General features: G+C 39.6%; 1 protein-coding gene across 1 annotated transcript; it reads right to left on the bottom strand.

The window, feature by feature from the left end:
* Positions 1 to 756: 756 nt before the first annotated feature.
* Positions 757 to 10,392, bottom strand: LOC131217425 (uncharacterized). Its single transcript, XM_058212350.1, has 3 exons — positions 9,863 to 10,392; positions 8,739 to 8,897; positions 757 to 1,380 (listed from the first exon to the last, which is right to left on the bottom strand). The coding sequence occupies exons 1-3, from the start codon at positions 10,118 to 10,120 to the stop codon at positions 1,024 to 1,026; spliced, it is 774 nt and encodes a 257-aa protein (XP_058068333.1). The 5' UTR covers positions 10,121 to 10,392; the 3' UTR covers positions 757 to 1,023.
* Positions 10,393 to 11,095: the final 703 nt, after the last annotated feature.

Below are 11,095 nucleotides of genomic sequence, written 5' to 3'. Positions count from 1 at the left end.
TTATCAGACAATTGCAAGTGAAGCATAGACTGTGAACTAAGACTGATAAGATAATCCCGACGATCCAATTGATGGTCACCAAATGGATGGTGGTTAAAGAGGAAGTGGTCAATCTAGACTGTCCAACTGATGGACCACCTACTGTTGGATAAAAATTGCATCAGTTAAGACATTCTTAAGTCATCAAATTGGATTTGAAGATTGTATTGAAGATATTCAAAATTCTCTCCCCCTAATTTTTCTTTCTCATGGTAAAAGCAAAGAACTGCTGCTGCCAACAGTTGCAGCTATATCTGCAATTTGAAAATAGCTTCCCCACATGGTAAGAACCTAAATTTCTAAACTTGATAAGGTGGGGTTTTCCAGTAAATTGGGGTAATTAAAATGCTAGAATAACATTCTACAGTCAGCAGCCGTAACCCTACTCTTCTTCGAAGCACTGGAATTAGCCATGGCAGAGGCTCACATTGACAACACTCACAACCACATGTTACCAGTACTTGCATCCTTTGATTGTGACTCTTGATCTATCATCTAATCATCCACCCATTGCTCCAAAAGTTGGATTTCATTGGGAAGCTAAACATGGTTGAAAATTAAATCGAATTCCATGGATACCGTGTCGGAAATTGACCATAACTGTTATGCTTTTCTTAGAAAAATGACGGGAGTTTATTTCCAACACAATCCCAGCAGAACGAAAGTCCAGAGTAGAAGTGATGTAAATATACCCTGAAAAAAAAAGAAAAAAAGATTGGGGGCATTTCCTGTCAGATCTGAAATCTGAAGGAAGAGGCTGCAACAGTTTTTTTACAGTACAAAAGGCAATATGACAAGTGTTTTGAAAAACAAACTATCAATACAACTGCAGGTGAGAGAGACAAAACACAAAAGAGACCTTCACCCAATGATAAAAAATCAACAAAGGGATTCAACCAGAAGTAGATTTGGTCAGTGGCAGTACCCACATCTGATGCTCAACTCAATAGTTCCAAGTATGTGCTGCTGGCATACTCAATGGTCTCATTGGCTGGACACAGGAATGCTCTCTTCACCTGGGGCTGCATCAGTCGCAGATGACTTCTTTGTCAGCGACTTGGGAATGTCAATGTCATCCTGCGCACAGCGTTGCTGCGGATGCGACAGTAGCACGCACATGTGCCGGAAGAGCACTCGTGAAAGCCCCTGGCCACTTTCAAAGATGTAGCCCTCGTATTCACTAACATGCTCAAGGGCATCCACCAATGCATCATAGACTTTCTGTGGGCAATTCTCGGGACCAGGTTTGTTGTGGAGATAGATGACATCCAAAGTGAAGAGCTTCTGGCTTACTGGCCATTGATGTTGTGGGGGCACGGATGATCGGCAGTATATGAGGACCTGTAATGAAATCGAAAACATGGCAAGTTAGATTTATTAGTCGAGTGTAGATGATGCAGTAAAAATTCATATCATGAGTTAGATGACACAACAGCTCAATCCAATAAACGACTCCCGTCTCACAAACTCTAAGATTGATAACGCAACAATATTTGAAACAAACCTACATGAATCATTGGTCACAACCTGCACAAATCATTCATCTCATTCATCACCATCCATTTACTCTATTGATTGATCATCACAATAGCTTTCCATATACCCAATCACCACCTCATACTTGAAAGCTCCCATAACTCACATCAACTAAAGTTCTGATCTGTGTCAACCTGGCAAGCAAGTGCATAGCGATTGGAATTATACCTAACCATGTTGCAGACAGGATTATAGCAATTTTTTGAACAGGTGGCTAGGATGATTTCTATTGCAATAAAAAGCTCAAAAATCATCCATTTAGGATGATGCAAATACAGGTTTCGCTGGAATTTTTGCTAGCAGCTTGTAAAAAAAAAAAAACATTGTTCAAATTCGGTTGTGAACTGGCAATGAAATAGTATCAATAGAAACTAGCATTTTGTCTTAAAATTATGGCAAACGGCTCCTGCAGAATAGATAGACGGAACCTCAGATTATGCAGAAACTGGTAGCAAATCAGCCACCTGAATCCTTAGATGTCGATTCGACTATGCTGCTGGAATTTTTCTACAGTATTTCCTGGTTTATTCCTGAAGAACTTAAGGTGCCACTAGGAATGATAGAAAATCAAAGAGAAGTGCAAAAGGAAAAGATTAGCCAGACGGCAAGACCAAAAAAGAAAATGCATACTTACAACCCAAAGGAAAAAAGAAAAAGAAAGGTCCGAGGATTCCCCTCTACCTTGTGCTAATAAAATGGCTTTTTTTCTTCTTCAATTACACTCCATACAGAACTCTCCTCTTAACTTTCAAACTTACAATCCTAATAAAACAGAAATAGAAACTAATAAAGACTCTTACTAAAATTAGAAACTAACTTTGACTTCTAGCAACTACTATCCTAAACTGAATACAATTTGAAACTAACTTTGACTTGTTGCAATTACTTAGTTGAGTAAAATTTGCTTATAAGGCCTTTCATTCCAAACCCCTAGTCCCCAAGAAACCCTATGCTAAAAGTGGGGTTACTTTGTTAGAGACCAAGACCATCATCCCCCTTGAGACTGGTGGAATGCATCTCTTTACTCGCCTACTGTGTTGGTAATTTGCAAACAGACTTTCCTCCCTTCTTAAAACATTTCCTCTAGCCTTACCATGCACCACTAGTTACACTTGCATCAAAGGTAGTTAGATATATGCTCATAATACCTCTGGAATATGACAATTGTAAAATTTTTTCACCCATCAACTGCAGAGGAGAGGATCATTGCCTCCACAAGAGATTATGCAGGCAGTAACATGGGAATAAACAACCTATTACAATGGCAGAAATAGATGGTATCTACTGTCTTCATGGACCTCTATGAAATGTAGGGGATATCAAAGTTCTCAAAGCAGGAATGTGAATCATGGAAATTATCAAGGATTCTGCCTCGTGGAGGTTTCAATACGGAGACCCAAGTGATCCAGCAATACCATTGAAGAAGGCTTCAATTCATAATGGCTGGCCAAGACTCAAATGTTTGAATAAATTATGAGGCCAAAACAAAGAGCTTCAGCTTCCATCATATTTATCTCCATCGAATCCTACATATCTCACAACCATTGACTTCACAGAACATGGCACTGTTCCTTAGGACATGTTCCCCAGCTACTTTCTCCTCAACTACCTTCTGTGCTTCCAATGTCTAATACAATCCAGTTATGAGCACTGGTACTAGAAATTGCCAGTTAATTTGAAATAGGAGAAACCTTTCCAGAACCTCATGGGCAATACTGATGCAAACATAAGCAACGGTTCCACCAAGAGTGAAGTACTTAACAATAGGAATGCACAACAAACATTAAAATCTATTAATCTTAGAGCCAAAGTATCCCAATTGGGAGGAAATTCCAGCAAAAGGCAAACTCCCACATCATAGAAAGATCTGTCATTGAGTTACTAAACTGTTCTCCTTTGATTAACATAACTCTCAAAAATCACCTTCATTGGATGCTCCTAACAATCCATATTTATTATACTAGAAAAGGTATAACCGTTGATATGGACTTTCTCCACAACTGATTGCCCATTCTTCTCAAAGTCATATTTTTCAAACCACTCTAACCATGCTATTGATTATTGATGGCTTGGAAAATGGAAAGTCCATGTTTAATTTACTAGAAGGGTCCGATCATTGATATGGACCATCATCATGCCAGGCCCACCTTTGATTGCCCATTCTCTCAAAAAACACTTCAAGCAAAAGATCCCATTCATATGATCAAGGCTAAATAAACAATCTCAATTCTCCACTGCTGATCATCTTACAACCTATGGTCAAAATGTTCAAAAGGCCCAAATTTTCGAAGAATCATGCATGGATGGTCATTTGATCCTAGAGAACCGTGTCGTCTGAAGACTGGAGAGTGCATTGACATCATGGGTCCCGCATGGGGAATCCTCTTACTAACTCCTAACTCAACATGATTTATTAGAGATTTTCTCCTAGTTTTTAATTATTTGGATAGAGTTACAAGTCTCACTTTCAATTTTCAACGCTTTTCTTGCAGCCCACTTTTGAGATATCAAACGATGTCAAAACCACGTAAAATTGGTCCCGTTTTGAAATTCTATTGAATTAGGCTTCCAACAAGCCCAAGATCATGCAGCTTCAATACCGTTTGAGTAAGTTATGGTCAATTTTCTGAGCGTGTGTAAGGTTAAGATGGGATTATCAATTATAAAGTTGGAGTCCATTTAGGAATTTGTTATTTTGAGGGCCTAGCAATTAAACCTCCACATATAGGCATGTCAACTCTGGATTTTAAATCATATTAGATTATTTATTTTGATTTCTAGAAGTGTTGGAGATTATGTATTTTTGTTTCATAGTTCGGTGCTCTTGTGATGTATCATCTCTCCCTATATTGTGGGTTTGTGTGTCTTTATGTTATGGTTCTCCCTTAGGATGCCTGTTCTTTCTTATGTTTACAGTTTACTTGGAATTGCCCTAGATGATGATCACAGAAAAACTTGCTTAGTCTTTGATGACTTTCAAGCTTGTCCTCATCACTTCCCATTTGAGCTTGGTTGGAATCATCAATGCCTAACAGCCCCGAAAAGGCAAGAATGATTCTACATAGGTTATTCCTAATCATCCCCCTCCCTCCCAACCAACTACCCGGGATTTCTCATCAAGCTACCATCAATGTTAAGCTTCCACCATCTCATGGGGAAAAATCCATCTTGGCACACTTCAAAGACATCATGCTTGCCTTGCTAATTGTGTTTTTCCAACTTCTAACCAAACTTTAAATTCATGCAATTTCCGGCCCACTCAATGTGAGAGATTTTGATTTTCTCAACCACAATATTCATCAAGGATTGGTTATCAGCAAAGATTTTGTTGTTTCTTTCTTTCCATATATCCCATAGCATAGCATGAGGAAGCATCCTCCACAAGACTTTGTCTCGTTGTTTGAAAGGCCTACTTCCCTAGGTTTTGAAAGATCCTCCACACAAGTTGGCATCACCCACCACATCCCAAGGAGATGGAAGGAAAGAAAACGAAATGCTTCAACTCTCTTGCAATGAAAAAAGAGGTTCAACTATTTCTTTCTACTAAGCATGCATGTATTTGGAAGGGACAATTTTCAATTTTCAATTTATTCAGGGTAAGAACTTTGTTTGCGATGGTTGTCTAACAAAAGCTTATACTTGGAGGCGCAAGAGAATCCCAGACTTTGGATCCTTGACCTAAGTTAGGGGGATACATTGGTCTTAACGCTCTAAAGAACTCTTTCGACTAGAAAACCACACTAGAGCCCACTCACTGATAGAAATACATCCTCGAGAACTATAAGTAATTCTTCAACCATTGGAATTTCATGATCCCATAAGTCCTTTTTGACCCTCAGCTTCCACACCATCTTCTCGGCCAGAACTTCATAACACTCCTTGAAATTCATAAACTTGGGAGTTAACCCATATTGTTAAGGGTGATGACTCATCACCTTGGCTTTACGTGAGGAGCATTTTTTCAAATGCAAAATGTCATTTTTGCATGTTAAGTGAAGGTCATCTTTTTAAGGGCAAAGGGATCTTTTCACTTGATTTTTCATTTCCAAGTTAGAACATGTCATAAAAAAAAAAGTAAAGAGATGGCATTTTCTCTTTAGAGCCTAGAAGGGTTTTCCTTTTGCCAGCAAGATGGAGAAGGGTCTCTCTTATGGCATGTTCATATTAGTGCAAACTAGGATTCAATTAGGAAAGAAAACTAATTTACTCTTATGTGACGGTTCCCTTCATTTAGGAAAGCCAAGAGCGGTGAGGAAATCAGTTTCATTTCTTCATATTTCCTCAAAAAAGTGTCATTTCATTTTCCTCTCTAAAATCTAAGAAAAGGAAATTTCCACCCATTTTAAGAGAGAACTCTCACTTTTTTACCATTGAGCATTCCACGTTTCCATTGAATTTATGTGTGCCAAAAACAAGCAGGTTACATAAGGATTCTTTTCCACAGATTGCCTTTTCCATAATTTGCCTCGGATGTGGCGTTTTCCTTTTCCTCATCAACTTTTTGGTTTTCACTAATCCAAGCAGGGCAAAGGTGAGAGTTCTCTCCAGTGTTTCTTCTCATGTATTAACAAAGTAGAGAGAAGAGGAGAGAGTTTTCTCAAAGGTTCTCTTGATCCATTATAAAAAGAGATATAAGATGTTTATTGTTTTGTTCATTATATGTAAGCAATGCTTCTCTTATGTCTTGTGTTCTCCTAATTTTGCTAGTATAATAATTTTTTGGTGCTTCCCAGTGGATGTAGTCATGTTGCAATGAACCACGTATATTTTGTCCCCTTCTCAACTCATTTTCATATATACCAAAGTCTATACTTATGGTTACTTTACATTATCTTTGTGTGATCATCTACATAGCCATCAAAGCGCCTACACAGAGAGATCTCGGTTCGTGTCTTGATTTGATGATGGTGAACATCCACTTATCTTTAGAGCCTAGAAGGGTTATTCCCTTCTAGGCTCCAAAGAGAAAATGCCATCTTTTTACCTTTTATAACATTGCCCTAACTTGGATACTAAAAATCATAGGTGAAACCCTCATCCAACATGCATAAATGAGGTTTTACCCTTGGAAAAATGCTCCTCACCTAAAGCCAAGGTGATGAGCCATTACCCCCAACAATCTCCACCTTGATGGCATATCCTCAATTGACTTCACGATTTGACGAAAAGTCCTCCCACTCTCGCCGCATTATATACAACCTAAGAAATCATTGAGCTTGAAGAGTTCCCCACCCATTAATTCTCCCAAAATATGATTCTTTCCCCATTTCCCAATAAAAGGCTTTACAACACCTTTAAAAGCAAGCCCAAGTTTGGAAATTGCTTTCCAAATATGAGAGGCATAGAAATCTCAAACCATCATTTAGGGGTATAGTCACACCTTTCAAAGAATCTCCAAATTTGGAAATTGCCTTCCAAATGTGAGAACCCTAAAAATCTCAAACCATCATTAAAGGCTTTACCCACACCTTTCAAAGCATCTCAAAATTTAGAAATCGCCTTCTAAATATGGGAACCCCTTCTTATGAGGCTATGACCACTTGGGATCTAACCATCTTCCTTAATTCCATTTGTTAGCAAGAACATAACAGTCAGAAAATCCATATCTGTTGGCAACAAGATGATGCCATGACGCTCCTTGCTCATGCTACCACCTAACATTTGGATACCAACCCATATTTTTATTTTTCTGTCATTTTCTTCTCATTTTCTTTTTCTTTTCTTTTTTTCTTATAATAAAACAACATTGATTGTCAGAAAATTAAAGATGAATCCCTTCCTCCCATGCAGTCAGATCCCAAGTTGCAAAAAAACTTCTTACAGTGGCTATTCCTAACTGGTTTCCAGTTTTGCTTAAATCTAGCTCTATTTTACACAAAATATTGCATTTTCTCTTGGACTTGAATAACAATTTACCATGTTGTTTCAGGGCTGCCTTACATGAATGGTAAGCCAAAGAATTTTCCAAGCTCACCCGACATTCTATCTTTTACAAACTCAATGCTCTTTTAAATAGTTTAGGAAAAAAAAAAAAAACTTACTTTTCTCTTTTTTGAAGGATAAGTCAAATTTTTATTAAAGAAGGAAAAAGGAAAGAAAACAAGGAGGAGGATGAGGAGATCATCCAGCTAGTACAGTGGAGAAAAGATCCCCCAGCTCCCCTGGAAAAGCCCCATCGGACAATCCTTGAACCATTTGGTGGCTCTAGTCCATTACACTACTAGCCATGTTGCCTTGAAGAACACATGCATTGGAGAAGCCAACTTGTTGTTAAAAGTCCTGTTGTTGCACTCAAGCGATGTGTAGCCATGCAGCCGATGTAGCCAACTCACAAGATGGAACACTGAAACACTTGCCAAACCCCGGACTGGGGAAATTTGTATTCGAACTATCCACTTTTTTTCTTTTTCTGTCTTTCTTTTTTCCTGAGAGAGAGAGAGAGAGAGAGAGAGAGAGAGAGAGAGAGAGAGAGAGAGACAGAGAGAGAGACAGAGAGAGGTAATTGCATTCAAACTAACTTCACTAATCTAGATTCTCAAAAGAAGGTTGATCAATTCTCCACCAGGGCTAGGCTTATGAAAAGTAGGTAAGAGTCCTGTCGCAAGAAGTTCTGGAGGCGATCAAATGCCAAATGACCAAAAAAGGGTGATGAATTAGAAGCATGACTCTCTTATGCCATGCCACTACTCAGAGGCAGGAAAAAGCTCAAGCAAAGAAGTTCTTGATTGACAATATGGTATGAATAGCTAGTGACTTTAGCTATAGTAACTTTAGAAGGTCCTAAGGATCTGAGTGGGGTGAGCATCCACGAACAAATGGGCGTTTGTTCACTGAGGGAGAAAGCTTCAATGGAATGATGTTAGCTAATCAAGTTGGCAATTTGTTTACATATTCGGCTGGAGCATTCAAGGTGATTGTTGTACTAAAAGTTCCCGTCAAAATGGAACACTGGATCATAGGATTAGGAGACATGTACTGTTAGAAATCATGATATCTGACTTACAGTTGAAACTAATTCAAATAATAATAATAATAATACAAAACTGTTCCATGTTTCAAACTGGTCTCCCTTTCATCATTTTCTCATACCCAATTCTCATGCAAATAGACAATAAAGAAAAACACAATCAATTAACAAAAGCGATCGTACACCCAAAGCTTACCACTCTGAATATCCGAGACTGCGCACGGGATTTCTTTGCTTCGTGAGCAGCTAGACGGAAGAGCTGAGTGAGATCAGCATGACCATATGATGAATCAGCTGAGATCGCCCGTACCGCAGCCATTGCAGAATCAACATCACTGTTGAACTCCTTCCGTACCTTCCAATATTGAAAAAGAGAGAGAAGGAAACAGTTCAAAATTACCAGTAAAGTGCATGAGATGGGGAGAGAGTCAATAACGAGGCAAAGTCCTATACAAAAAAATTAGGAGATGGTGTCAAATCAAACGACGCATTTATGGGGAGTCCAGCAATATCTATCAATCTCTGGGTAATTGGAGCTAAACAATCAGCATTTGGGAGCAAATACCGAAAATCCCAACGGAAGTATGGAGATTTCGCGAACCAATAAAATTTATGGAGATTCCTTGGAAAATCAGGCAAAACCCAACAATTTTTTTTTGGAGATTTCAGTGCAAACCAGGCAAACCTGTCAAAATTTCACGACGTCTCGTAGCGAATTGGGCAAACCCATCAAAATTTTCAAAGATTTCAGTGCAAATCAGGCAAAACCATCAAAATTTTCCAGATATTTCATAAAATTTTGGGAAAAGCTCTCAAACATTTCAGGGATTTGACAAATCAGGCAAACCTATCAAAAATCTCCAGACATTTCAGGCCAAATCAGTCAAAAGTCAAAACCCACCAAAATTTCCAAATATTTCAGTGCACAGCAGGCAAAATCCATCGAAAATTTTCATCGGTGTTAGGGGAAATCAGCCGAACCATCAAATTATTCAAAGACTGCATATAACCCACCGAAACAGTCACTATTCACTCAATCAGAACTCATCAATCTTCATAAAATCACAGCAAACCCATCAAAATTCCAAAAAAAAAAAAAAAAACACACACACACACATCTCGATAACTCATTCAAATTCCCATATAACCGATTAAAACCCATCCACAATATCGCAAAAACAGCGTGCAGATAAATTAAAAAAAAAAAAAAAAAAATCAAACTGCAACAATTTCACTCCAAGTAGAGAGAGAGAGAGAGAGAGAGAGAGAGAGAGAGAGTAGAAAGACAGGCAGACGGGCAGATCGAATCAAACAGCGTACCCAAGAAACGGATTGGCCGAGGACGGAGAATGCGAACCGGTGGTCAGGATTGATGGAGAGCTTGGCGTGGATGAAGAGGAGAATGGCATGCTTGATGGAATCCAAGCGGGTGATGGGCCGGCCTTTAGGCCCTGCGATCTTCATCTCGACATGGGCTTCGAGATCGGAGTCGACTACGAAAAGGATATCTTCGTTGTAGAAGCGAGCGGGTGGAAGAGAGTACGGTGAAGAAGAGCCATGGCTCCCTCCTCTCTCCATTTCTCCTCTCTCTCTCTCTCTCTCTCTCTCCCCCTCCCCTCCTCTTTTCGGGAGGGAATATAGATACGGCGGATGGAGCCACAATACCCAGATTATGATCGCGCCATCCGTCCACTGTAAACTTGATGCATCATTCACGACCTTCCGTATGGTGGCCCATACCGTGGATGGCAGATGATTTGTTACTCGTACGACCCCGGGTTGGCCATGGGCTCCCACGCCTCCACACTGACGCGGTTTTCGTACTGCCCCGCCCGTCCCTAGCTAGGAATCTGAGAGGCCACCGTGATTACGGTTTTATCCACACCGTCAATCCATTTTTGTCGTATCATTTTAGGTACAGTCTAAACAATATGCAGTTCCAAGGTTTTACTAGACCACACAACAGGCATTAAAGCACTTAAAGTTGTGTAAAAGCTGATATTTGTGTTGCTCCTTCATCCATGTCTAATATTAACCATCAAGGTGGCTCTAGGAAGGTTTTATCAGTGGTTGTCAGCATCTCACAGTATATTGCACTTGCTTCCTCACTCAATGGTAGACTCAGAAATAGTTCCAATACAATGTCACGAGTGGTCACTGCTGTGAAAAACTACTGTGGTGTAAGAATGTGCAAGTGCCCATGTATGTGAAAAGAAATGTTGTATTGCACTTGAACCATAGGTTTTGACTCATTTTTAGCTTGTAACTTAAAATGATATGGAAATATGGACAGACGGCGTGGACAAAAATGCATTGACATTCGAAGCTCTTGTGTGTTCCCAACTAGGGACTAGCTGGGGTAATACCCAATCCACATCTATCTACATTGTTCTCGCTTAGGGCTGTCCATTGTTCTCACTTAGGGCTGTCAATGAGCCAGGCAAGAGTGGAATTTTGAATGAGCCCAGCCCGAACAGTTCACAATCTGGGTTGAAGCCAACCTCAGGTCTGGCCGTTGACAACACTATTCCTGCCTTCTTTCTCCCTCACCCA

Source organism: Magnolia sinica, chromosome 1, assembly GCF_029962835.1.
Source record: "Magnolia sinica isolate HGM2019 chromosome 1, MsV1, whole genome shotgun sequence".
Taxonomy (NCBI): Eukaryota; Viridiplantae; Streptophyta; class Magnoliopsida; order Magnoliales; family Magnoliaceae; genus Magnolia; species Magnolia sinica.
The sequence above is the reverse complement of the archived record's forward strand: the minus strand, read 5'-3'. Positions and strand labels throughout refer to the sequence as shown.